Source organism: Berghia stephanieae, chromosome 2, assembly GCF_034508935.2.
Source record: "Berghia stephanieae isolate SIO BIC M18660-M18661 chromosome 2, UCSD_Bste_1.3, whole genome shotgun sequence".
Classification (NCBI taxonomy): domain Eukaryota; kingdom Metazoa; phylum Mollusca; class Gastropoda; order Nudibranchia; family Aeolidiidae; genus Berghia; species Berghia stephanieae.
The window spans coordinates 27,962,003-27,988,384 of NC_088361.1; the positions used below are offsets into that span (position 1 = coordinate 27,962,003).

Consider the following 26,382-nt stretch of genomic DNA (forward strand, 5'->3'; position numbering starts at 1 on the left):
TCTTGTCTTTCACTTTCACATTTCATTCTTACTCACTGTCACTAGTTAGGGAGTTTAAGTTTAACAGAAATTCTAAAATGTAACTCAAACACTTGAAACTAATGTCATATGAAAGAGCTGGCAACATTGATTACAAAACAGTTTGAATTTTGTTTCTATCTTGATTTGAAATGTAGTTACGGCATTTCAAAGTCTGAAATTTTAGACTGATTTTTACATTACCATTGGAAAGTTATGACCGAAATTGCGTGCTGTTAATTTTAAAAAATGGTTAAAACTACTAGACAATCCTTGATGATGAATTTCAAAAGTTATGTTTGAAATTATTTAGTAAATTTTCATGATTTATTCCTCGCGAAATCGACAGGGTCAAGTCATTTCCCATGGCTGTGCCACCAAAAGACAGGTTTTAAAAAAAGTTTATTTAGAAAAAGATTATGGAAGAAGTGTCACTAGATATGCAATTTGGTGCATAAGTACAGTAAAAATTGGTGCGCAAAATTAGTTTCGTAGCGGATGCGAGACTGTGTGTGTGTGTGTCTTTCCTTCCTTGTGTGGCTTTAGGTGGTCTTGTGGTATGACACTCGCTTTCGGATTGGAAGGCCCTGGGTTCGAGCATAGTTGAGTCCTTGGAAAAGACTCTTTAATCACATTATCTCACCGTACTCAGGTGTAGAATGAGTAACTGGCAGTCAACAGCATTGTCTCTCTCTGAAAAAAAATTGTAATATCGCCTAACAAACAGGCGTTATTTCTCATTTTCTACATGTTACGTGTTGCTGTTGGTCAGGGACCCTTTGTGAAGCACTTTGAGCACATGCAGTGGATATTGCGCTACATAAAAGCTCAAGTTTTTTTTCGGATTTTTTTTTTTTTTCTCTATTTTAAAAATTTTTTGGGAGTGCCTACGTACACGGTAACTGGGCATCTAGCTTCAGGATGTACGTACACAGTAACTGGTTTACCGTTGCAATACAAGCAAGGGATGGATCTCGCTGTCATGAGCGCGCACGCTCGTATGTGTGTGTATGTGTATGTTTGTGTTATTTTTTTAAAATCAAATTTTACCCATTAAAGGCAGATTCAATCTTACTACCAAAACTCCAGATCTTAGTCTTAATATTATCATTAAAAGACAAGCTTTGCAATTATAGCTTAATTGAAGCCCGAATTGAAAAATACTCTTACTGCTCTCTTGGTGGAAACGATTTATTCTGCATAAGCAATCTGGAAAAAAAAATCAGTGTCACTGTAAGAGGTTAAAATTTCATGAAGCATGCACAGTGAAGCACCTCTGTAACACTCCTTTGATCTACGTCATCAGGCAACCCATTGCTTCTTTCATCTTTCCCCATTCCCTTACTCCCTCCTCCCCCCCCCCCCCCCCCTCTCTCTCTCTCTCTCTCTCTCTCTCTCTCTCTCTCTCTCTCTCTCTCTCTCTCTCTTGACTTGTCATAGTGTTATCCCTTCCGCTTCCCATCACATGGTAAAATGAAAACTTTCTGCTCAGTTTGCAAATACATGTATGTTGGATTTTTTTTTCTCTCACTAGGCTAGGATTAAAAACCAAGACATCGGGTAATGGGTGTCTAATGCCAAAGTATAGATTCTCTGTTTGGCCAATTTAGTCACGCTTGTGGCAGCCCAGCTATTTATGTTCTGCCTATAACTACACACAATAAGTGAGATTGTGGGGGTGGAAACAAAAGAAATCAAGGTCATAAGTTACCGTGCACTAGAGCTGTATCGGGAATTGGTGTTTGAGGGTCTTGCAAATACCATGTCTTTTATGGAAAGATCTTTCGAACTCCAAGGTGCTTTGTTTGTTTTGCTATCATGGTACAAACGAAACCTAGATGTCTTGATTTGTTACCTATTTGTCTCATTTTGTGACCTGGATGGACTTGACTTAGTGACTTATTAGTAACTTAGTAGATACTAGAGTCTTACACTACTCATTTACTTTTTACTTGGATGACTGATACTGAACTGATGTACTTACTTGTTACTTGCGGAATATATGACTAGAGTACAGAGTACAGTGAGAGAAGAAGAACCAACTTCTACTACTACTATCTAAATCTAGATCTAGATGATGATATTGCTCAACACTGACACTGCTCTACGACTTATTCTTTGAATTTGAATTATAATTGATAAGGGACAAGTTTTCTATTGGTACCAGCAGACATTTTGTGGTCTCCTTAGCTCAATTAGGCTGATTTGGCTAGGGAGACCATGATCATAATCTCCCTATCTTCTACCAAATAAGTTAATAAATCGAAAGAGGACATTTTAAATGATTTTTAGTTAAAATTTAAGAATTAAGGGGATGGGCGGGTCCTTGATTGTCAAAAATAGAGTAAAAAATCGATTTTGAGATTTTTTTATTTTTGAAAAGTTTGAAACCTTTGCTACATGAAAATGTGTTTGTTGACTCTCAGGTGGTCAGTTTAGGTCAAAACTGACCTCTTGAAGTCCAAGGGGGTCAGTAAATATAATGTTACAGCATGGTAATCGTGATTGTTGTGACCTTTGCTTCACTAGCGTTGTTCTCATTGGCTGATCAAAATAGTCGATGATAACCTGACATGATACTGCTTTCTGAGCGGTTAGCGGGCGATTCAAAGTTCATGCTTTGACCTCACCTTCGCATGCGTCGTATGTAAATATTGTTGTTCTGTTTGTGATTTTTTTTCTTCCTGTAGACATAAAAGTTTTGTTTTCAACTGCATTTTTGTTCACTTGTGAAAAGTACCGACACGTACGCAACAAGTATGCCTAGAAAGACCTGAATTGTACGACATGCAAAATCAGCAGCTCGAACAAGATGGGAACAGTAATATTATTGTGAATTTTTATTGTTAGAATTTGTCACTCTTTCGTAACATGATGCAAAATGAAAAAGCGCTGAGGTCTCTATATGAACGCAGTTACTGTCGAGCTAGATTGAGTATTGGTTGTAAAAGAATGGGCGAGAGGTTTGTTATGCACTTGAGAACGATAGCGAGAGAGAGGAAGAGAGAGAGAGAGAGAGAGAGAGAGAGAGAGAGAGAGAGAGAGAGAGAGAAGGCGAGTGTCATACCACAAGACCATATAGCCGCCCATAGCTTAGATAGATAGAGAGAGAGAGTGTGTGTGTGCACATGTGTACGTACCTGTTTGTGTGTGTGTGTGTGTGTGTGTGTGTGTGTGTGTGTGTGTGTGAAGCCCTAGAAAGGGCAAGGCAAGAACAGGAGGCTGAAGAGGGAGGACTTGCATATCAAGCAGGGTCATTTTGACGCATGAATACATGATCTTGTCTGAGTTTCTGTGCTTGAAACTTTGAATGCGTTTTTCTCTGTTTGTGCTTTTTCTACATATATTTTGCTACTCTTCCTTTATTTGTAAACATTTTTGCATGATTTTTTGCATGTGCATGCAGTATTACTAACTTCATAAAATTATGCATTTGTATTACAGATTTATTTTATAAATTTTGCGTAAAAGTGGGTAAAAAGTCCAAAAATGGCTCAATTTTTGATGTTTCAAAATTGATGAACTTTGAAAATCAATAAAAACAAAACTAATGAAGGTATTAGAAAAAACAATGCATAGTTATCAAGAATGGCACAAATAATACTTGTGTACATATTTTCATGTCAATAACTTGTCGTTTTGCGAAGCCTTAGTCTTTTGAAAACTACTATATTATAGGGTATCAAATTTCAAAATGGCGGCGTTACCATGGTAACCAAAAACTGAAATTTAGGTTTTCCATTTTTTTCCTCTAATTAGGATGCATATAACCTAAAATTACCATTAAAAGTCAGCTACTTATTACATTTTAGAATTTTGCCTTCAGGACCCGCCCCATACCCTTAAATCTTAACGAAGTGGCAATTCGAACTCGAGTCATGAAAGTAATCTAAGAGATAAGTTCTAATAGATTTCAAGATGTAAACAAATGATCAAGTCAGAAAGAGAGGTGTTGAAATTTTCATGGATTGGATTAAGGTAATAAAACAAAAAACACGATCTGGTCAAGTTTCAAACTTGAAAGAAAAATTGAAACATTCAAAATTTCAATTTTATGTCACACCAAATGTTACAATCATCCTTCTTTTCTTTCCTTCTCAAACTAACACACACTCATTTAACTTCAGGCCAATCGACTACACCGCAATTTTGAACCGAACATACAGTGTTGTGTTCAGTGAGGGGAAAGAGCTGGTTTTCAAGTCAGGAGAGCTCTTCTACTACTACTGCAAATAGTGATTTTGGAGTGAAAACACTATTTGCAGTACTGCAAAATAAGCACTCCATTATAGAAGAAGAGTTCAGAATAAATTCTGTTTTGCCCATATCACACTGACTCAGCTCATACTCGTGCTTCGGACAGTAGAAGGATTATTGCCTGTCTAACACTATCAGAATCTGTAATTTAAGAAAAAATTGTCTGGATTTTGTTTGGATATCATGTCATGTTGTTTAAAAAGTTTTCCATTTAGACCACAGTAACTTTGACTGACTTTTGCTATTTTTGAAGATTTTTAACTCTTTTCTTTTTAATTTATTAACTGGACTTCCAATTGATCTGTGATTTTGTCTTTCTCATAGATAACACAGGTTTGGACTACCTGTTGATAGTTACTATAATCATTATTTTGATTTGCATCAATTTTGTTTAATTATCAATAATCAAATTTATTTTTTTTAAATGATAAACGAAACAAACTCCACAGAAGACCATTAAGACAGAGTCCAAATAATCTGTTGATTATACATGGAATTCGAGTCCAAATCTTAATTTGTTGTAAATTGGTTGACTTTATGGCTCAGCCATCTTATCAGAGGGCTGATGAGAATATAATTACAGTGCAACACGAAAATCTTGAACAAGTAGGGGCTGGGCCTATTTGTTTGAAATTTCGGCATTTTCGAAACTCTCGTGTTGAGTAGTTGAGGTGTAGCGTTAAGTGCAAATGCCTCTTCTTGTCAGAGGTGCTATAATAATAAGACAAAGCCAGTTCATCCCTTTGCTGATTACACACCCAGTATGTGACATCTTTACCAACAAATCTGGTACCTATTCACTACCACTCCAAACTGATCCCTCTCTTGCCTCTCTTCTCACCCCATCTCCCCTACCCCTAATCCCTTCTTTGATTTTAATACAATTGCATCAACAGCTTCAGGTCATCATTGACTCGCTAGTCTCCCACGAGTACTGGTACACATTTGATAGAATGAGGCGTTGTGTGCATAAGACACTGGTCAAACATGCTTCATGCATGCATGCTTGACACATTAACTAATACTGTCAGCCACATAGAGAGGGATGGCCACTTTTATTTCCATCCAATAAAAACATAAGGCAAAAGAATTTTATCAACATTTTGTTCAAGATTTCTGTGTTGCCTCTGGTAATCTTTGAGATTTTTGTGTTGCCAGTACTGTGATAAAGGAGTGAATAAAACGTGAAATGAGATGTGTTCGAGATTTTTGTGCTTCACTGTTGGTAAAAATATCTCAATTTGGAACTATTCGACAATCATCCCTTGTTAAAACATTGGATGCAGAGGCAGTTGTCAACTCTGCATGAAGCTTCATTCCGATACAAATTACATTGGGGGTTTTTCTCAATGTCATTATAAATGGCTATGTCTTGATTTACTAAAATTGTTTTCTTTTCAAATTCCATAGTGAAAATGATTTTAAAGTAGAATTAATAGGTGTGTCACAATGACCCATTTACAGAATTCCATTAATATTATTCTCACTCAATCACTGTTGTTAAGATTTCAATAGCTTTCAAGTACCTCCCCCCCCCCCCCCCCCCCCCCCCCCCATTTTAGGTATAGTTTATAAATAATAAATCATAAATCTTTAAAAAATAACAAGAATACAAAATTAGAATTCGTTTTTAAAAAATTATGGGGATATAACATGTAACAAGTGCACGCACCCTCCCACTCCACCCCCCCCCCCCCTCCTCCTCTCCACCACCACATATACACACACACACATATACACAAGAATTAGATGCAATAAGATAAAAATAACTAGAAAAAAAATTATGACGTGATTATGAATGTATCATCAATGAATTTAAAAGCATTCATTGTGACACTAAAATAATTTTAGAGTGTTGCAAGTGCCGCACTACCTCATCAATAAATAGCCATAGCCATTCATTTTTTATATTATAAATTTGCAAATACTACCTGTAATAAAGGAATTTTGTTATTGTGATTTATACTGTTTTCCACGTCTTCAGTTTGCCACCGTGTATAAAGCAAGAGACAAAAATACTGACTCAATTGTTGCTGTTAAAAAGGTAAGTGACCCTCTCTGTGTTGATTTTGAATTTTTTTTTAGTAGGATGTATTCAATTTAGTCCATTAAAAAAAGCCCTTTTGAGTGGGACCTCCGAATTGGGGACCGGTCAAATCGGGTTGAAATCCCAGGGCGGAACACAGAAATTTTTCAATGTTATTTACTTCTCCTAAATGCGACAAGGTCTCCAGCTGATCAGGACAAACTTATTTAAATCTGTCGTCATTTTTGAGGATTTTATTAAAACCTTCCTCAATCCTCTACAACAAAATGTCCTATAAACCATGTAAATGAGTCAGTAATGCCTAAATTAAAGTTTTCACCACACTGCTTGCCACATGATTGCAAGATATGTGCACGTGCGATGCGATCAAGCAATGTTAGCTTTTTTCTCTTGGGGTATGAAGTGTGAGATGATCTGGGAAAACCTGTTTGATGTCTGAAAATTTTGTATCCCATATTATTACATATTTGAATAGAGACACCATTTCTGAACAAAATGCAATTTGAATTTTGTTATTATTCTAATCAGGGCCCGTTATTTACATTTGAAGGAAAAGGTTGAAGACGAAATGTTTTTCAATTTCCTTTATATAATTAGAAAGACAACGTATATGAGCATATTGAGTATTGGACTATGGATTACATTATTGAGACTTTTAAAGATTCACTACAGACCATTATTTTAATTTTTATTTTGAATATTCAGGTCAAAGTTAATGCTCAGTCTGACTTTCAGTCAGTTTCTTTGAAAGCATTTTGGTTGCTTTTAATTTAATAATTATTTATTCATATTATTATTTTTGGTTCACATTTTACGACTGTTGTGTGTTTATATTTTCTGTACATTTAGATTAAACTTGGATCAAGAACAGAAGCTGCTGATGGCATCAATCGAACAGCACTTAGAGAAATCAAGCTTCTACAAGAGCTTTCTCATGAGAATATTATAGGAGTAAGACGACTTTTTAAAAATTCTTGATTATGATGCAATGCATTATGCTTAATTTTTTTGCTTCAAATCATTGCACACTCCACTCACATGCTCAGCTTTCTTAATTCAGTCTTCAGTGAAATGCCAATAAGTAGTCCTTCAGAGCCATTAGGCCCATAGAGCCGAAGTTTATCCCAGTTTTTATAGTTGAAACGGACAATATTAATTGCTTGCTACCCTTTTTATAGGACAATTGTCTATTTTAGAAATGCCAGTAAGAAACATTTTTAATCAGTCCATCTAAGACAATAGTGATGTATCAACAAAACAAAGGAGAGGATGAAATGTCTAAAAGTAAGCCATTAAGAGGGAAATTTGACACTGTCACGACTTTTCTTCAAGATGCTCCATGAATCCTTCTAAGAGTGGAGACCATGGCTGAAGCACAGTCACAGGCAATCTTAAATTGAAAATGATTTCCTCAAGAAACAGTATATTGATAATTGATATTTTAGGGAGAAAAAAAACGTTTCAAACGTTTTTAATGATGTCTTTTCAAATATGATAGTCCATGCTTTAAATTGCCAGAGGGAAAGACTTTGTGCAGGTTACACACTCAAAATGTTGCTTTTAGATGACACGTTAAAAAAAAAATTTCTCTGCTTAAATGACACATTCCTTCAAATTCTGGTGGGTGTGTAATTGAGCGTAATGAATGATAGCACTGTGTTCAGTTTGGGCATGAATTCTCTCTTGTCTTCTGCCTACATTGCAGTAGAATGACATTCACTCCCATGTTTTTCTGTCTCAGTAAGGTTTGTCATTTATTTGTTGTTTCATGTTTTTTTTTTACTCCCACTGTTTGAAACAAGGAGAGCTCAAAGGAGTTGAAATAAAGTAGTCTGATATTTTCTAATGTGTAAGTTACATTACACTTATAGATATTTGAAAATTCTGACTTACTGAACTTGTTTCAAACTTCAATAATTCAATATATTTCAGCTGTTAGATGTCTTTGGGCAGAAATCAAATGTCAGCTTAGTTTTCGACTTTATGGAGACAGATCTAGAGGTAAGATTTTAAAAATAAGTTATTGATTATTGATATTATTTATATCTACCAATATTCCAATGTTGTTTGGTTGTGTTTTTTTGTTGTTGTTTTTTTTTGTTTTTTCTTCGGTAACATTAATGACAAAGAAACTGATAACAAAAAAGGAAATCTAAATAAAGGAATTAAATGAGCAACATATTAGATAAGAATAAGTTTTGTTATTTTTCAGCTTAGCTCATTAATTTAATATTTTTTTCATTGTTTTTCAAAATACTGGTTTCACTTTTAGCCCACTGCTGTTTATTTCTTCATAAAATCGGATCACTTAGTTATACTGCTGGAACCCAGCAAGTGACTGACAACAGCAGCTGCATGCTGTAAAATTGGCTACCTGGACGGGGATTCCCCTTTTTTAGGGTTAAGACACAAAGTATTGCATTTTTGTGATGTAATATAACACCATTTCTAGATGACCACTTACATTACAATAATATTAACTTACGGAACAGACAGTACTACTTTCACTTGTTATGTTGGTTCTTTTTTCGTTTTATTGTGATTATTCTGATAGGTTTTATAAGCAATTTAAAATCCCTACTATTTTAAAATATTTTTGTTGTTTTGCGGACAATAAAAAATTAAAATCTTTAAAATCAGACGTTGGATTCCGAAACTAATTAATGCTTTGTCCAGTCTTAATATTATTACACACAGTAAAACATTCATTTTCTGATTCAACACATTTTAACTACGTTTTTAATGGTCATAAATGTAATGGGCTGGACATCTGGTATGTTCTCTTTATTTGTATTTTGTATTGTATTTAAAAGTTATGGAGATAAGTTGATTAAACAATTTAACACACTCCTGAAGAACATATAAAGCAATATATTGTGTGTGTAGGTTTTACTTCACTATTACAAATAGAAACAAAACCATCGTCATTACACCAAACAACAACACCATCACAGTGGCGTAGTAGATAATAGAAGCAATGAATATGGTAGAAAAAGGCATCTCTCCCTCTCTCTCTCTCTCTCTCTCTCTCTCTCTCTCTCTCTCTCTCTCTCTCTCTCTCTCTCTCTCTCTCTCTCTCTCTCTCTCTCTCTCTCTCTCTCTCTCTCACACACACACACACACACACACACACAAACATGCATACATACCCACATACATCCTGCATATATATACACACATACAAACGTAAAAGACAGGCTAAGAGAAATGCATCACAGTCACACTACACCTAATTCATATCACTGACAACAACGATATAACATCAACAGTTAGTACAGATAGTATTCCACAAAGGCAATTTGATTGGGGAAAATAAGAAGAGGGGGGGGGGGGGGGGGGGTTACTCAAACATAGCCAAGATAGAGAAAATAACAGTGGCACCTCCTTGGAATTAAGAGACATTCAGACAATATTCACATTGTACAAGTAGTGCAGCCGGTCAATAAAACCTTCCCACAACAATCAACAGAGACATGAATGAAACAAACCTATTCATTTCATATTTCTTAAATCAGTAACAGATGTGTATTTGAGAACTATTATTGTAGGGCTACTTGCAGAGTGTATATATATATATTCCTGTACTACAATAAGTATGACTTCTTCACTCCTTTACCATATTCGTGGGAACGTTTAATGATAAAACTGTAGAATTGGTGTTGTAGAGTGTTCCATGGTCAGTGGGAGTCCAGGAAATGATTATGACATTGTTTACATTGTGTAACTGGTCCAAATTCATCACCCACGATAGCATGGACATCTCATAGACTGCTAGATATTCCCAGTGAAATTTGATACCCCACCCCTACACTTGTTACATATTTGTTGAACTGAATTAACATTAGTGCAACAGAAAGTAGACAGTTTGTACTATGTACTAGTGGGAATAATAATAAACTGCAACGTCTGATTGTTGTTGTAGGGATTCCAGAAATATTTGATTTAAATGATAAATGTAGTGAAAATGTGAGTCTACTTTGCTGTCTTCCTGAGAAAGAAATATACTGATGATATCTATGATATTTAGTCCACTGTGTGAGGGGGATTTCAATCTATAACATGAGTGATATGGGTTTACATTTAAGATAATTGTCACTTGGCTATGCCATTATTTATCAGACCAATTAGACTACTCGCTTCACTGACTGCAGGCACGTGCCATACCAGAGCGCAGGTAAAGAGAAGGAGAGTAGTGACCTCTTGACCTAGCATCTCAACTAAGTGATCCGCTGGTAAACCACTGTGAGCCCAAATGGTGTCTCTATTCAATGCATAATCCATGGTTGGGGTTTATGAAAGTGAGATATATGAAAAGATATTCCAAATTAAACACAGACAAAGCTTTAACATATATTCTACAAAATCTTTGCCAAAAAGCAACATTTTTATTCAATATCGCTACAACAGTTGAAGCTGGTGTGAATTTCTGAGCTAGTCAGTTATGACTAAAGAGTGAAATTTTGAGTATGTTTTCTTTTCATTTTCTTTACTGTGTGTGAAACATGATGTTTCATTTCAAGTGAAAAATATATGAATAGAGAGCTACTCCTCCTAGCTGTTCACAAACTTAACAATATTTGAGTCTGTAGGTTGACTTCAGAAAGATCACACACCACAAATCTCCCAAGGATTTTAGCCATTGATTATACTTGTACTTCATTCAACTGTCTATAAATAATTTTAGCTAAGATTTCAGTCTTTTATTATTGTTGTTTTTGTTGAGATATAAGTAGATAAATGAAATTTCCTTTATTTATCCACGCGGGTAAATTTGTTCTAACGGTCTTTTCTAAAGAACGACTGGAATAACTCAGACATCAGTCACTGTGTGTCACTGTAAAATAAAGGTAACTTCCTCAGTGCCATACAGCACAATGTGGAAAATTCAACCTCGGTACTCTTGGGTACAAAGCAAAGACCAAGCCTCTGTCAAGCTGCTCCCATGCCATTTGTTTGTCATTTTTTTTTTTTTAGTTGTCTATCAAGAGTCATATTATTTCTATTTCTCTCCTGGCAGGTGATTATTCGAGACACCAACATCATTATGACGGCTCCTCATATAAAGTCATACACTTTACAAACATTGCTTGGGTTGGAGTATCTCCATGCTAACTGGGTACTACACAGGGTCAGTATTCTTCAATTTGCAGTGAAGGCTATAAACCGCAACATTGCTTAATTGGGATTAATGATGTGTAATGGAGTCACTTTATGAATGAAAAATCATGATTCCAGTGGCGCTGAAATAATAAGATAAGCTAATTTGGATAAAATAGAGCATACCTTGGTTACAGCGAAGCTATGGGACCAGAGGTCAACGCTTGTGTTATGACTGAGATTTATTTGATTCTGTGGTGTCACTTTTGACATTGATTTACTAGATTATAACCTTGTAAGTACTTTAAGTTGGCAGAAATAAATGGATTATCCACCTTATTGCCATGTCTGCACCACAATGTTTGTTAATGACTTTTCATTTTCATTTGTTGGTTTTAGTTTTGTTTTTATGTTTATTTACTCTTTTTCATGGTCATATCTCATAATCGTAAAAAAAAAAAAAAGTAACTCCTGTGAAAAACAGTTTCGTCTCAAAATTAAAACATCTCCTTTTATTAACCCAATTTGAAGAAGATAAATTAATATTTAGATGAAAAAATCAAGTTGGGCTGGTTGAAGTGAGTGCAAGTGTAATTTGCTACTGTTGTTAGTGAATACATTGTGTTTGGTTGTGTTTAACAACAATTGTAGGATGGGTTAAACTTTATGAGTTATCTCCTCACCTTGCCTTATCAGCTCCATCTACCAAGGTGTGTGGTTATTAATATTGTTGAATAGCGGGTGGCTTTGATAGTATCAAATAAAAAACAAACAAACCAGGTTTTAATAGTTTTCTTTGGAGCTAAGGTCGCTGTATCCAAGGTGCACCCTTTATTTATGTCGTGAGAAAAAGTTGACCTCTGGGTCTTTTCTGAAAAAAAAAAAAGGTTGAAATAACACAAGTAAGCTGCCTTTGCAGGACCATTTCTTGCTCTTGGTCAGATATCAATAAATTGAGAGGCTTGTACCATATTCAGAGCTATTTAGAAAACGCACAAGGATATATGCATTACACATAAAATAACTCTGCTTATTCTTCATCTCACCATTTACTCATAACATATCCTTTCTTTCTGTCATCATGTAGGATATGAAACCAAACAATCTACTCATCAATGACAAGGGTGTTGTAAAAATTGGTGATTTTGGCTTGGCAAAATTCTTTGGCTCCCCCAGCCGTCCATACTCGCATCAAGTTGTCACAAGGTATGCAATCTACAGTTTACCCAGTGTTCCGGTCGACTTCGACTTTATTCTCTTACAGTTTTTTTTTAATGTATGAAGTTTTGATGTCTAGGACATAATTGTTGCTCATTTATTCTATTCAAGGACTGGGTGTAAGATGCTGATACTGAGTTATTAACTTCAGTATGGTGATTGTAAAAAGTGAGATTTTCATTATCAGCAACTCATAAATGAATCCATTACAGATGAGGTTCAATTTTAATCAATGCTAACATCATGTCTTGTCATTTTTATCAGGAGACAATGACTTGAGTGAGGCTTGAATGAATTGCAATGCTTTATATGTAGGTTTGTAATTACATTGGTAGAAGTAATGATTTAAGAAAAAAAATTCTGTTGCTTTCATAGGATTAAATCTGATCTCATCACCTAATTTTTGAGACACCCGGCTCCAGTGGTGTTGAAGACAATAGAAAAATAACAAATTCTGATTCTTTCCAAATACATTTTAAAATTGAACTCTTCAAGAAAGTCTTCAACTTTTGATACGATCTTTCCATTGCTATATTGTATAACTACTGGAGTTATACAAACCATGGTAATTTTATTTTTGTTTTTGAGTTTTGCAAACTTTAATGTATTGTATTTTATATTTTCTTTTGAAATGTAGTGCAATTGAGCATTTTTTAGAAGGGGATAATATTAGAATATCAATATCCTCCACCTTCCTTACTTACTTACATACCTACTTCACCCTATTCTTGCCATCTATGTTTACTGTTATAAAATCCTATTGTTCACCCATCCCAGCAAAACAAGCTGAATGTGAGTTATTTAGGGGAAAAATCATTTATTCAAAACTATAAAAGATAGAGTGACAGAATGACATATCAGAATAAGCTGTGCTCTGTTTCGAGGTGATCACATATACAATTAAGGTAATCATTAGTCTCTTGTGTGGTAATATAGTCATCAATGCCTTATAGGCATTCAATGCACACTTCCAGTCCTACCTCCATTCCCCCTCTCATCTGTTTCTCTATCTTCAGCTTCATACACATCATTTTAATTGTCTGAATGAATAACACTTTGTTCCAAGAGTCAGTCAACACTACCTCTGTTCATTAAAAAGCAAATTTTTTAAAACTAAAAAATGCAGACAGCTTTTTTACTTGTGTATCAAGGCTTATTACTACAGAAATGATTTGCCCCAACAAAATTTGTGTTCGTTTATCAAAGTTGGCAAGGAGAGAGATGCTTCTGATCATAAGCTAAATATTCTATTTTACCAGCACAGTTTTGGATTTGATTGTGGGTAATATTTGCATTAAGTAGATAGAACCATATCAAATGCTTTTCATTGTATATTGTTGATTTTATATTCTTCACTCCCATTTCACCAGGTGGTATCGTTGTCCTGAACTTTTATTTGGAGCCCGTTCATATGGTGAAGGTGTTGATATTTGGTCTGTTGGATGTATTTTAGCAGAACTTCTTATAAGGGTAAGTGGTATTACAGTCCTAGCGATTCTAAACTGGTTGGATGATACAGGAGAATGACATTATTAAGGACAGGGGAATGGAAGGGATGAAGAGGGTGAAGTGGTATATTCCTCTAGACTAAAAGTGTCATTAGAATTGAAATTGATGAGTTGTAGATTACACATTGCTTGTTACTATTCCACTATATTTAACTATTCTCTGCTGTGTAAAATTGGACAAGAAAAAATTATACTGATTTATAATAATAATAATAATAGACGGCATTTATATAGTGCTTTACCCCGTTGTCACAGACTCTAAGTGCTTTAAAATGATATATAAAACAAAACATATTACAGTAAGACAAGTGTGGATGGAAAACTGATACGAATTTAATTTAACAACAAAACATGGTAAGAGTATAAGAACTTATGACGCTAAAAATATAAAACTTAATAAGTGAGATTTGAAAGTTCTACGAATCAGAGAATCTCGCATGTGATGGGAGAGAGTTCCAAAAAATGTGGGAGGGCTGGGGGGAGGGGAGGGGGGTGGCGAAAATTGAAAGGATTGCTCATCTATTTTATGCAAGGTCTTAGGTTTGACAAGGATTCATTGGTCATTGCTTGACCTCAAGCTTCTATTGGGGACATAGATGTTTAGAAGGTCTTTGATAAGGAGGGACTGTTAGTGCTGAAAGATTTGTAGACAACAGTACAAATCTTATAAGCATCTCTTTTCTCCACAGGAAGCCAATGTAACTCACGGGGAAGGAGAGTTACCAACGGGTATTTGTGCTTATTTCGTACAATGAATCTGGCTGCATTATTTTGAGCATCTGAAGTTTACACATTTTGTCTTTAGCTAAATTCGCCCATTCCAATTTGGATAAAACAAGGGAATTAATCAAAAGTTCTGCTATATGCTTTGGTATTAAATGGCATACTTTGCTTATTTTTTTCATTTTTATGTACATAGATTGTATGGTGTTGTTCACATAGCTTGTCATAGAAAGGTCTTTATCAATGATGATGCCAAGGTTTTTTGCTTGATTGGAAAATTCCATTGTGCTGTTTCGGAGAGTAATAGCTGATTTATTTTTCAGTTTAAGGATACTCAGCCTTCCACACATCATGATCTCAGTTTTATTATGGCTTAGTTTTAACTTGTTTTGATACATCTAAGATTTAATCTAGTGAAAACAGCTCGAAAGTCTTTGTATGAAGAATTGTAAATTTCCAAGGGGTACTGAATCATAAATTTACGTATCATCTGCATAAAAATGATAACCCAGATTGAATCTGGATATCATACAGTGAAAAGGACGGGGCACTCCAAAGTTTTGTAAAACTTGCTCTGACTGAACACCATTGACCATGACATTATTATTATTATTATTATTATTATTATTATTATTATTATTATTATTATTAATATCGATCCTGTAAATTTTATGTAAACCATTTAAGGGCAATTCCTTTTATGTAGAACATATTTTCTAGTCTTCTTAACAAAATGTCATGGTCAATGGTGTCAAGCAGCTGAAAGATCTAAAAGGCACAACACATTGATTTTGTTAGCATAGGCTTAAGATAACAAGTTGTTTAAAATTTTAAGAAGCGCCGTTTCAGTACTGTGTTGCTGTTTGTAGGCTGACTGGAAAGGTTGGTCCAAACTGTTGTTCTTAAGATGAGATTGATAATTGTGTAAGAACTAATTTCTCCAAAAGTTTTGACAAAAAAGGTAAATTTGATACAGGACAATAATTGCTTAAAACATTGTGGTCCAGTGATGGTTTCTTCAGTAGTGGTTTGATGAGGACACTTTTTAAAACATGATGGAACTTTGCAAGTAATAATGTATCGATGGAGCAGGCCAAAAGCTGTACTGGTAAGGGGTCAAGGTCACGGGATTTAAAGGGGGCTTTTGTGATCAACTCTTACGAAACTAGATGACACTGGGTTAAATTTGTCTAAAGGGGTATCACAGAATGTATCTGTATCTAAAGATGGTTCATTCTGATCTATTTCTGAACGAATGTTATGAATTTTGTCTTGAAAAAAGTTGACGAATTTGTTTGGCAAGTCTCTTTCGTTGGTTGTAGCTGGTAATGAAGTGCATCTTCCACATCCAAGTAAATCATTACAGATGCCAAATAATTGTTTGCAGGATTTGGAAGTTTCAAATTTGGATTAAAAAAGATAACAAAATACTTTAGCCCTTCTTCAGCCAACAACAATTGAAACAAAAATAATTCTTTGAAAATGGCTAAAGAATAATTTTAAGTGGGAAATGTTCCGTGTCAATTATTTTGTTCATTTTTTAGGCAATTATATTAATTTTTTTTTTCATACTTTTTATAGTCCACCACTTCTAACGACTAAGTTTCACTTTGACTCGGACAAGGGTTTGATTATCTTGTGTTATATCAGTCACCCCTCCCCTTCCACATGGCACACCGTCAACTTAATAACAAGCATATACTGCATTTATTTAATGATAACATTAATAATAATAATAATAATAATAATAATAATAATAATAATAATAATAATAATAATAATACTTTATTGCATCCCAAAAAGGAAATTTTTTGTACAGACGTGTTATAATTTACACATAAGATAAAAATACAATGGAAATAGGATGTATATATATAAAAAAGGAGCAGCTCTATAACCAGAGCTGCGCTTTATAATATGAATAATTATTCTTTATCTCTCTAATAACATATCATATAATGTCAAATAAGCCCTGGTCCCAGACATGGCAATAAAATGAAGTTACTCTGAAATAATTCTAGCTGAAGGAGATTTGGTTATACAAAAACAAATGGTCAAAATCTTATGTTGTGGAATGTATCATAATTATGGTCAAATTTATATTAAGAACTCGGCTGCACAAACACATTTTTTTCCCCTTTCAGCCAGAGAAGTCATAACTCCTACATCTATAGATTAAAATGATTCCTGACTTGTCATAAAGTCTTAAAACTAAGTCTTTTTCAAAGTCTTATGTGTAAAATTGTTATTAAGTTGGGGTCTTAATTGTCTTCAGATATAATGAAGTAAAAGTTTTCTGGTCAAAATGAAGAAAGTTGTTTGAGAGTGCACAGAAGAAAAAAATAGCTCTTGAATTGGACTTTTTGTTTGAATTAATATTTTTCCCTTATTTTATGACTTTTCCCCCTGGCATAGTATATAGGCATTTGCTAAATCTAATCAAGTCTGGCCCCCCAGGAAAACGCGACCGATGCGGCCGCATAATTTGCCACTTACCGCAATGCGGCCGCATAATTCACCTTTTACCGCATACTTATGCAGAATATGGTTTTTAGCGTGAATTTATGACCATGTATGAAGAAAAATGAAACCGAAAAAGTCCGACGATGTTCCCAAATACCTCACAGTGACTTCCCTTTAACTTTAAAGGGAGGCTATTCCAATTCCAAGTTCCAAGTGTACGATTTGATTTGTCTTCTTGAGATCTACCCTGCTAAGCTGCTCCTGTCTCCACCTTGGGATCAACTTGAGAGCCTCACAAAGCTGAAAACTGTACCCGAGGAGGAGATCAAGAGGTACACCCGGGAGCTTGGGCCCCTCGCGGTGAAGAACTCCATCACCTCTTCTGTTGACGCGCCACATTTTTGGCAGTCCATTTCTGATGAAGTGCCAGCTTTGGCTGCTTGTGCCAAGTGGTACATATACACCACGATCAACAGCACTGATGCTGAGCGCAGTTTTTCTGTTTACAATCTGATATTGTCAGACAGGCGCAGGAGTCTTAGCACAACGTCTCTGCGACATCTAGCTTGTTTGTGCTACAACAAAAAATTAAGTTTTGAATTTGCGTTGTAGTTCTTTAATTTTGAATTGGTTAAATGTAAATACAGTGGAACCTCCCGATTACGACACCTCCGAATAGCAACAACCTCCTGATAACGACATTGACCCGTGGTCCCGATTTTTTTTCTATTTAAGATCAGTAAAAATAACCTCCAAATAACGACGCACTTTTTGATAAAACCTCCGAATAACGACATCATTTTGGCGATTTTAGTAGATATCTGATACTAAAAATACCAAGTATGAGTACTCAAAGTTTATAAAAACGATTCCTGCTGCTTTTGAAACCAATGAGAACGCAGCTTTTTTTTTTTTGACGAATCTTGGCTGATATGCATTAATAAAAAGCAAGGTATAAATGTAAGTGTAAGCAAGTAAACACAAAATCTTGGAAAATGTGATATTATGCGGTGATAGTAGTAGTAGTAGTAGCAGCAGCAGCAGTAGTAGTAGTAGTAGTAGTAGTAGTAGTAGTAGTAGTAGTGTTTTTGTGGGAGGAGGGGGAAGAGGAGGATGAGGAATTTTATCTAACTCACAGCGTCCGAATTACCTGTTTTTGTTTGTTTTAAAGGGTTTTACAGCGCTTGTGACACATCTATGTCATGTCAGCGCCAGTAAAAAGGAAGAAAATTGGAGAGTAAAAAACATTCTAGATTTACAATTGAAATGACATAAGAAAAAGTAAGACAAAGGGAATGGTTTAAATAGGGAACAGATGTAGATTCTAGGAGCACGCTATCAGTGTACTCAGTTCAGATCACCTAAAAGTCTCATCCAGACAAATGCACAAGAACCCTCTAAGAGGAATACACTACAATGTTTTGTTTGTTTTGTCAATGTTAATAAAAACTGTTCCCGCGGGCCTTGCCACGCCCACTTTGTCCGCCATCTTGGAAACCTCTAAATAACGACACCTCCGGATAACGACATAAAAAGTCGGTCCCGTGGCATGTCGCTATCGGGAGGTTCCACTGTAAAGCAATGGAAAAATTTAGACAGCTATTTGTAATTTTCCCCTTGCATAATTTGCCTTCCCCCCCCCCCCCCCCCCCCCCCCCCCCCGCATAATTTGCAATTTCCCCCCCCCCGCATAATTTGGGATATTTTTTTGCATATTTCCGGGGGGGGGGGGGGGGGGCAGTCAAGTGAATGATCAACCCTCTTTCTCACTTCCCATCCTTTAGGGTATCTACTAGAATATGACTAAATGGAAATTTATCTTAATTGTCATCTAAAAGGCTCCATTCTTGCCAGGCGAGACAGATCTAGACCAGCTGACACGTATTTTCCAAGTTCTTGGCACCCCAACAGAGGCAGACTGGCCTGTAAGTATGGTTTAAGTGGATGAGGCTGAGGTTAAGATTTAAAAAAAAAAAGATTTCAAGGGATGCTGTGAGATGAAACAAAGATACCCCAGAGAACCTCAACCATAACTCTCTCTCTCATAGAGGTTATTTTGGAGTCCTTCAGAGACCTCAAGCCAGAGCTTATCCTATTTTTGTAGCATTAAATGGGCATTAGCAAGAGGCGAGTCTATTACAAAGTGCTTACTGTCAGGTGCGATTGGCCCAGGTATCCAGTCATTGCTGTGTGACCAGAAGGGATCATAAAATTTTTTGATTGCAGCTGAAATAGTTGCCGTTTTCTTTTTGCTTGAGAGGCAAATGCTTAACCTACTGAGCTACAAATATAGTTTTATGGTATTTTTTTCTTTTTTTTAAAAGGGGTTTCATGATATGATTATTTTTTTTCAGGATCCAATTCAAAACCTTTCTTCCCCACAGAGAGACGTAGGATATGTCCGGTTGAAGCAAATTTCAAAGTCAAATGTAGCTTAAATGTTTTCAGATAAACCAGATTTGTTATTTTCATTAAAATAGAAGGAATTTCACAGAAAATTGATTGGATGTTGATAAGTGTATGCTTTACTGCATTAACGGGGGGGAATGCCTTTTAACAAAGTTGAACTCAACAAACACTAAATCAGTAAACAAATTATTTTTTTAATTTCACTATTTTGTTTTGTATTTTTTATCTAGGACATGAAGTCTCTTCCAGACTACATCAGCTTTAAGGAGTTCCCCAAGCATCCAATGAAGGAGATTTTCACAGCTGCTGGGGATGACTTGTTAGAGGTTCTCGACTCCTGCCTTGCTATCAATCCAAACAAAAGATGTTCTGCTTCCCAGGTATGCTGAGAGGTGATGTGCAGACCTGCCAACTCTTCCAATTTTTTGGAAAATTCTGGATATTTATTCTCATTTCCACTCTCCCTAATTTCCAGCTATTTTCTCTGATTTTGTGGGTTTTTTAAATTTCAGAAATAAATCATTGTCACCACCGTCATCGGTATATCATCTTCATTTAAAGCCCCAATTTGTCCAAATATATTCCTGATTGTTGTCTCTGAAAAGTTGAGTTTTAACAATGGGATTGTATTACCTTTTCCCCACTTAATTTCACAATCAAACTGTCATGTTTGCTAAGGTCGATGTAATAATGTCTTTACAACTGTTTTCCTTTGATTAATAATAGTAACTCATATAGATATTACAATAAGAATGAATAGTGAAGTGACTAACCATAGGTTGTCCATGTCTACTTTCTTTTTACTTGAGTGAATTATGAAAGAATACTGTGTTACCCTGTCATTTAAAAAAAAGTGATTTTCAGGGAAACAACCCCCTCCCTCCTCCTCTTCCCCCCCCCCCCCCTCCCTCCCTTGCAGAGGTCGATGTAATTAGGTTTTTACCACTGCTTTCCTTTGATTAATGATATTAAATCATAAATTACAAAAAGAATGAATAGTGAAGTGACTAAGCATCGGTTGTCCATATCTACTGGTTTTTTTTTTTACTTGAGTGAATTATGAATGAATACTGTATTACCCCCTGTCCACCCGGCAGTGAATAGGTAGCTGAGTCTGTTAGATTTGGTGGAAAGTACTTTGCGATAGACTAGTGTCCTATCCAAAGGATAGCAAGCAATTGCTATTGTCTGATTCACACTATAGATACAGGGATAAACTCCAGCTCCATGGGCCCAATGGCTCTGAAAGACTACTGTGTTACCCTGTCAATTTTTCAAGTCATTTTCAGGGAAACAACCCCCTCTCTACCTCCCTCCCCCGGCTCCAAGGAAACAAAAAACAACAGAAATACAAACTTTTTTCTCCAAAAGTAGTCATTGTATTTAATTTTAAAAAACTATATATTACTATTACAAATGATTGGAAAAAACAGAATCTAGTAATCTTTCGAATTTCCACCAAGTAATTTAATAATGTGAACAGCAGCATTGTTATTGGTAACTGATTTTATTACTTCAATGTGTAGTGCAATGAAAGGCATTTTTAATTAGCAGTTTATGAGGATATTATTGATTTTATTGTCATATTATTTCTTTCAGTGTCTCCAGTTACCGTACTTCAGCAACCGTCCTCCTCCCACTCCTAGTGAACAACTTCCATTCCCCAAAAGTAACAAGATAGTGGACAAAGAAAGGGAGACAAAAAGACAGGCTTTGAAGCGAAAACAAAATGGAGATGCTGGTAAGTGCTTTTTGAAAAGTCAAGTGTTGCTGATTTAAATGGTGAGTTAATATGAGGCAATCTTTTGGCAGAATGGAAGAAGATTCTATTCTTTGACAAATAAAATGGAATGCCATTTGTCTGTGACTGAATAATTAAAAATTTTGTGATCCCCAATGAAGTTAAAAGATTTTTAAACATTCTTCTCTTTAACCTACAATGTTCTGGTGTTTTTTTTGTGTGCTTTTTTTTCTGCTGTCTATAGCTATTTAACCTAAATCTGACGTACTCAATATGTTTTGTAAAGTAATAATATTAATAATTCTATTGACATGTATTAATTTATTTTCAAATCTTGGATATCTTTTCTTTTTCAGGTGGTTTGAAAAAGCGATTGATATTTTGAATGAGGCCTTTGATGCAGATATGACTTGGATTTTAAAACTAGTCCGTCCAATTCATCACAACAAAAACCAAGCTGTTCCAGATACAATGGCAGCAGTTTTGTCAATTGTAACCTCCAGAAATATTTTGCTAATTCCATTATATTTCTTTTTATCTTCTGTTGAACTGCAAACTTGCTTTGATTATTGTAAATCAAAGTGAGCCTTGAGGTACTTCTTCCAAGATGAACTACTCAGTTTTTGACTTTGAACCAAGTATTTTTCAAGAAGTAATATGGAATTAACGATACTTAAGAAGAGGACTTAATCATTCCAGGGTGCTGATGCTTATACATTGCAACCCACCTATAACAACATCGTTTGTAACAACATTCGTAATGCTCGTAATGATATAATGTCAAAGTCCCATCTTTTTTCCCTATATGTTACAGTGAATGAGATAATCAGTTGGATGGTGAAAAGGTTTGAACTGAGATATTGCCAAGTTTAGTTAGAAGGTAATTTTTTTTATCAAAAATGAGTACTTGACATAAATGATTAAATCAACCCTTTTTGTACATCTTCGGGAAATATCAAAGCTTAATTTCACTTCTAAATATTTTTTACAGCTAGTCCAGTTGAAAAAGTATGAAATTTGAGAAAAGTTGCAGGATACCTTTCCCATACATCTGACACTTACTTCATGAAACATCACCCGATTTACTTCCAGTAGAGATTTAAATGCTCAGGTGCATATTCTTTCGAAAAATGCAAAATTTTTACCTGCCAACTGATTTTGTGATACACTGACATATATATTATTATTTAATGAATTGTCTTATATAACATCATAAACCCTTACAAATCTTGCATATAGAGACTTAAGATAAGACAGATTTCAAAATTTGATTTTAAAAAATGGAGGCATCCACTGAAAAAACTTGCTTGCTGATCAATGAAATCAATGCTTTTAGGTGCTTACAACCAATGACTGTTTGCTACTGACCAATTAGAGTGTTGCATCTGATGGCCAGTCAGTGAGCAAATAAGTTTTAATAGCCATCCAATGAAAATACTTGCTTACCAACTAATAAAATCAATACATTTTAGGTGATCACATCATCTCCACCAATTTTCTGGGTTATTTTGCAGAATTCTGAGATATAAAATATACGTTACATGATATTCCAGGATATGCAAAATGGAAATTTTTTCTGCTCAGATCCTTCAAATTCAGATGTAAGCAGTTGATATCAGAGAGATATCTATGCAGCATGGAAATCTCGAACAATTTGGGATTGGGCCTATTTGTTAGAGATTTTCAAGATTTTTGTGTTATTTTATAAACAATGTTAAGAATGTGAGGTAAATGTATTACCCCCCCCCCCCCCCCCCCCCCCTTATTAATCTCGAAATCTGCACTGGTGAACAGTTATTGATAGTTGATTTGGTGTATCTAGTTTCATTCAATAACCATTATAAGATGACAAAGCTGTGACAAAAGATGTGTTGATTACACACTCAGCACACAACGTCATTACCTGTACCCAATCACTATTACTCTTCACTTATCTCTCTCATGCATGCCTCTCCTGTCATCCCAGCTTCCCCTACTCTAATCGTTTGTTTGATTTGATGTAACAGGAACAGCCTCAAACCATCACTTCCTCACTGGTCTCCTAGTGGTACTTGGAAGAAGGGTCATGTGCTAGTCAAACATGCTTCACGCACCCCCTACACACATACGTTTGCATGCGTAACACTTAACTCCAGAGGGAGAACGATGCCATCTTTCATTTCCATTCAATACAAAATAAAGGCAAAAGAATGTTATCCTCAAATGAGCAAGTGAATGTCCAGTTTGTACAAGATTTCTGTGTAGCTTTTGAAAGTGGTGGAGATATTTGTGTTACCAATACTATGAAAATGAGGGAAATTAGACAAGTTTGAAATTTCCGTGGATCCCAATCTTCAGGGGTGGGAATCCAACCTCATTTTCAGGAGCAGAGATCTTTTACAATGGCACCCATGGTTGACAGCCAATGACACTTTTGCCTTATTGGTTGATTTAGAGTTAAGTCCGTCTGTAATGAGCATTAATTAGGTTGTCATTTATCTAATCATTTCAAAAACTCCCAACCTCTGTAACAGCCTTTTTAAGAGCTGGCAAGAACTCGCGATTGACTGCCTATCGTTGCTTCTCATTGCCTTGCACTTTTACCTTAACTTTTTCTTTATGTATTTATCATACATACAGACATTCAGTCATAATGATATTGATGTTGTTATTAGCGAGTTTACACTGTATATCTTTTAGATAAAGAATGTTCTTGTATAATCTAAAGCCAAATATATCATTTTGACAAAGAAAAGAGTGCCATTTGGCCTTACTATTTTGGATATGCTTGATCTCGACACTCAACTTGTGACCTGTACGGTCAAAGGCTCGACCAACTGTTGCTGTCGCAAAGTCTATGGAAAAGACTTTTTACTCATATTTTCTCACAACTCTCAGTTGTAAATTATATCCCTGGTGGATTACAATGTAGTCTCTTTCAAAAAGTAATTATAATAATGTGACTCAAACCTTTAGACCTACAGATCACAAGTCCACAATAACAGGCAAGATAAAGTCAGAATGTTGTAGCGTAACAATATTTTTGCTTGCATTATCATTATTGTGTTGGGGTTTTTTTAAATCAAAAAATAAAAACAAAACAAAGGAAAATGGTCCCTTTGGACAATATGATGTCTTACTTTCACTTGTTGCATTTACAATACAATATTTTGTAAATAAGATAATGTTTATGTCTGTTTGTCAATAAACAGCAATTCTTTATTTTTCAGTCTTTCAATTTATTCTTCTTCTCTCATATTTGAATGGAAAACAAAAGTATAAAATGATTTAGAACTACTCAAGTCACCTCGAATTAGAATCCATCGAAGTGACTTTTACAATGAAATCCACAATAAGTCAACACTCTTATAGGCAACAGGCAACTCTTCCTTACTTGAAGTCAACACCTCTTATTGGTCTTGGTGGGGTTCCTGGCCTCCTTTCTACTTTCCCTATTTCTGTTTTGAACTCGTTTTTTTGTCTTTGTCTTGGAATGGGATTACTTTTTTTGTCCTAACCGTGGCCAGAGTCCTTGGCTGGAAGGGAAACAGTCAAATGTATAGTTATAGTTTGGGAGATGGTATATTTTTTCCTTTGAAATTATTTCTCTGTTATGCATTGTTATATTTGTTATTTTTAATGTATAATGTAAACATTTGAGTGTGTTCTTCTTTGTGGGATTATGTGCTAGTGCTAGTGGCTTGGTGAGACTTTGAGGTCTGGGTGGGGTTCCTGACCTCCCATAGTGGGCAGGGAGGTACATACTGCGTCTTCTATCCCCCGTTCTCTGTTTTCCAACATGCTTTCTGTCTTTGTCTTGGAATGAGATGACTTGGTTTTGTCCTGGCCTGGTCGGATACCCTGACTGAGAGGGAAACAGTCAAATGTATAGTTAGTTTTGGGAGATGATATTTTTTTCCCTTGTAATCATCTCTCTGTTTTGCATTGAATTGTTTTCTTTATGTTATATACGATTTGTAAAACATTTGAGTGTATACCTCTTAGTGGGGACCTGTGCTCGTGTCTGGATGAGACTTTTAGTGATCTCAAACTAAGTACTTTGATAGTGTACTCTTGGAATCTCCATCTGTTTCTTATTTGAACGAATTCCCCTTTGTCTTACCTTTTCTTGGTTGCTTTAATTGTAATTCTAGAACTTTTTACTATCCCATTTTCTTCCTTTTTACTGGCGCTGATATGACCTTAATGTGTTGCAAGTGCCGTAAATCCCTTAAAAACAAAAAAACAAAACAGACTTTGAGGTGATCTCAAACTAAGTACACCGATAGTATGCTCTTAGTCTTAGAATCTACATATGTTTCTGTTTGAACCAATTCCTTATTGTTACTGTTCTTGCGTGCTTTTAATTGTAAATCTAGAATTTTTTTGCTATCCCATTTTCTTCATTTTTACTGACGCTGATATGGCCTAATTGAATGTGTTGCAAGCGATGGTATGGCTGGGCGGAGAAATTAATTTACCTTTTTTTTTTTCAATTTTTAGGGGTTTTATGGCACTTGCAACACTGATGTCATTTAAACGTCAATAAAAAGGAAAATGATAGGGGTAAGTATAAGATCTGAAGTTAAAAGCACCAAAGAAAAAGTAAGACAAAAGACTCCACCAACAATCCATCAATGTGCCTATTTTGACAATACCTAAAAAAATTTAAAAAATACCTATACATTCAACTGTCTCCATCTCAGCTAATTGTTTTGTTATTTAGGGTTTTACGGCGCTTGCAACACATTTGGGTCATATCAACGCCAGTAAAAAGGAGGAAAATTGGATAGCAAAAACATTCTAGATGTACAAGTATAAGGGCTTGAGGAAAAAATAAGACGAAGGGGAATGGCTCAAATAGGGAACAGATGAAGATTACAAGAGCACAATATCAGTGTACACTTTGTTTTTAAGGGTTT

General features: G+C 35.3%; 1 protein-coding gene across 1 annotated transcript in view; it reads left to right on the forward strand.

Moving 5' to 3' along the window:
* The window catches only part of LOC144964625 (cyclin-dependent kinase 7-like), a 24,898-nt gene extending 214 nt beyond the window's left edge, over positions 1-24,684 (forward strand). Inside the window, exons 2-11 of the mRNA XM_078899113.1 lie at positions 6,260-6,319; positions 7,172-7,273; positions 8,255-8,323; positions 11,340-11,450; positions 12,507-12,625; positions 14,008-14,107; positions 19,170-19,256; positions 19,971-20,120; positions 21,340-21,481; positions 21,838-24,684. Coding sequence (XP_078755239.1) covers positions 6,260-6,319; positions 7,172-7,273; positions 8,255-8,323; positions 11,340-11,450; positions 12,507-12,625; positions 14,008-14,107; positions 19,170-19,256; positions 19,971-20,120; positions 21,340-21,481; positions 21,838-21,866 — 969 coding nt within the window. The 3' untranslated portion in view covers positions 21,867-24,684. The remainder of the gene's footprint in view (positions 1-6,259; positions 6,320-7,171; positions 7,274-8,254; positions 8,324-11,339; positions 11,451-12,506; positions 12,626-14,007; positions 14,108-19,169; positions 19,257-19,970; positions 20,121-21,339; positions 21,482-21,837) is intronic.
* The last annotated feature ends 1,698 nt before the right edge of the window (positions 24,685-26,382 follow it).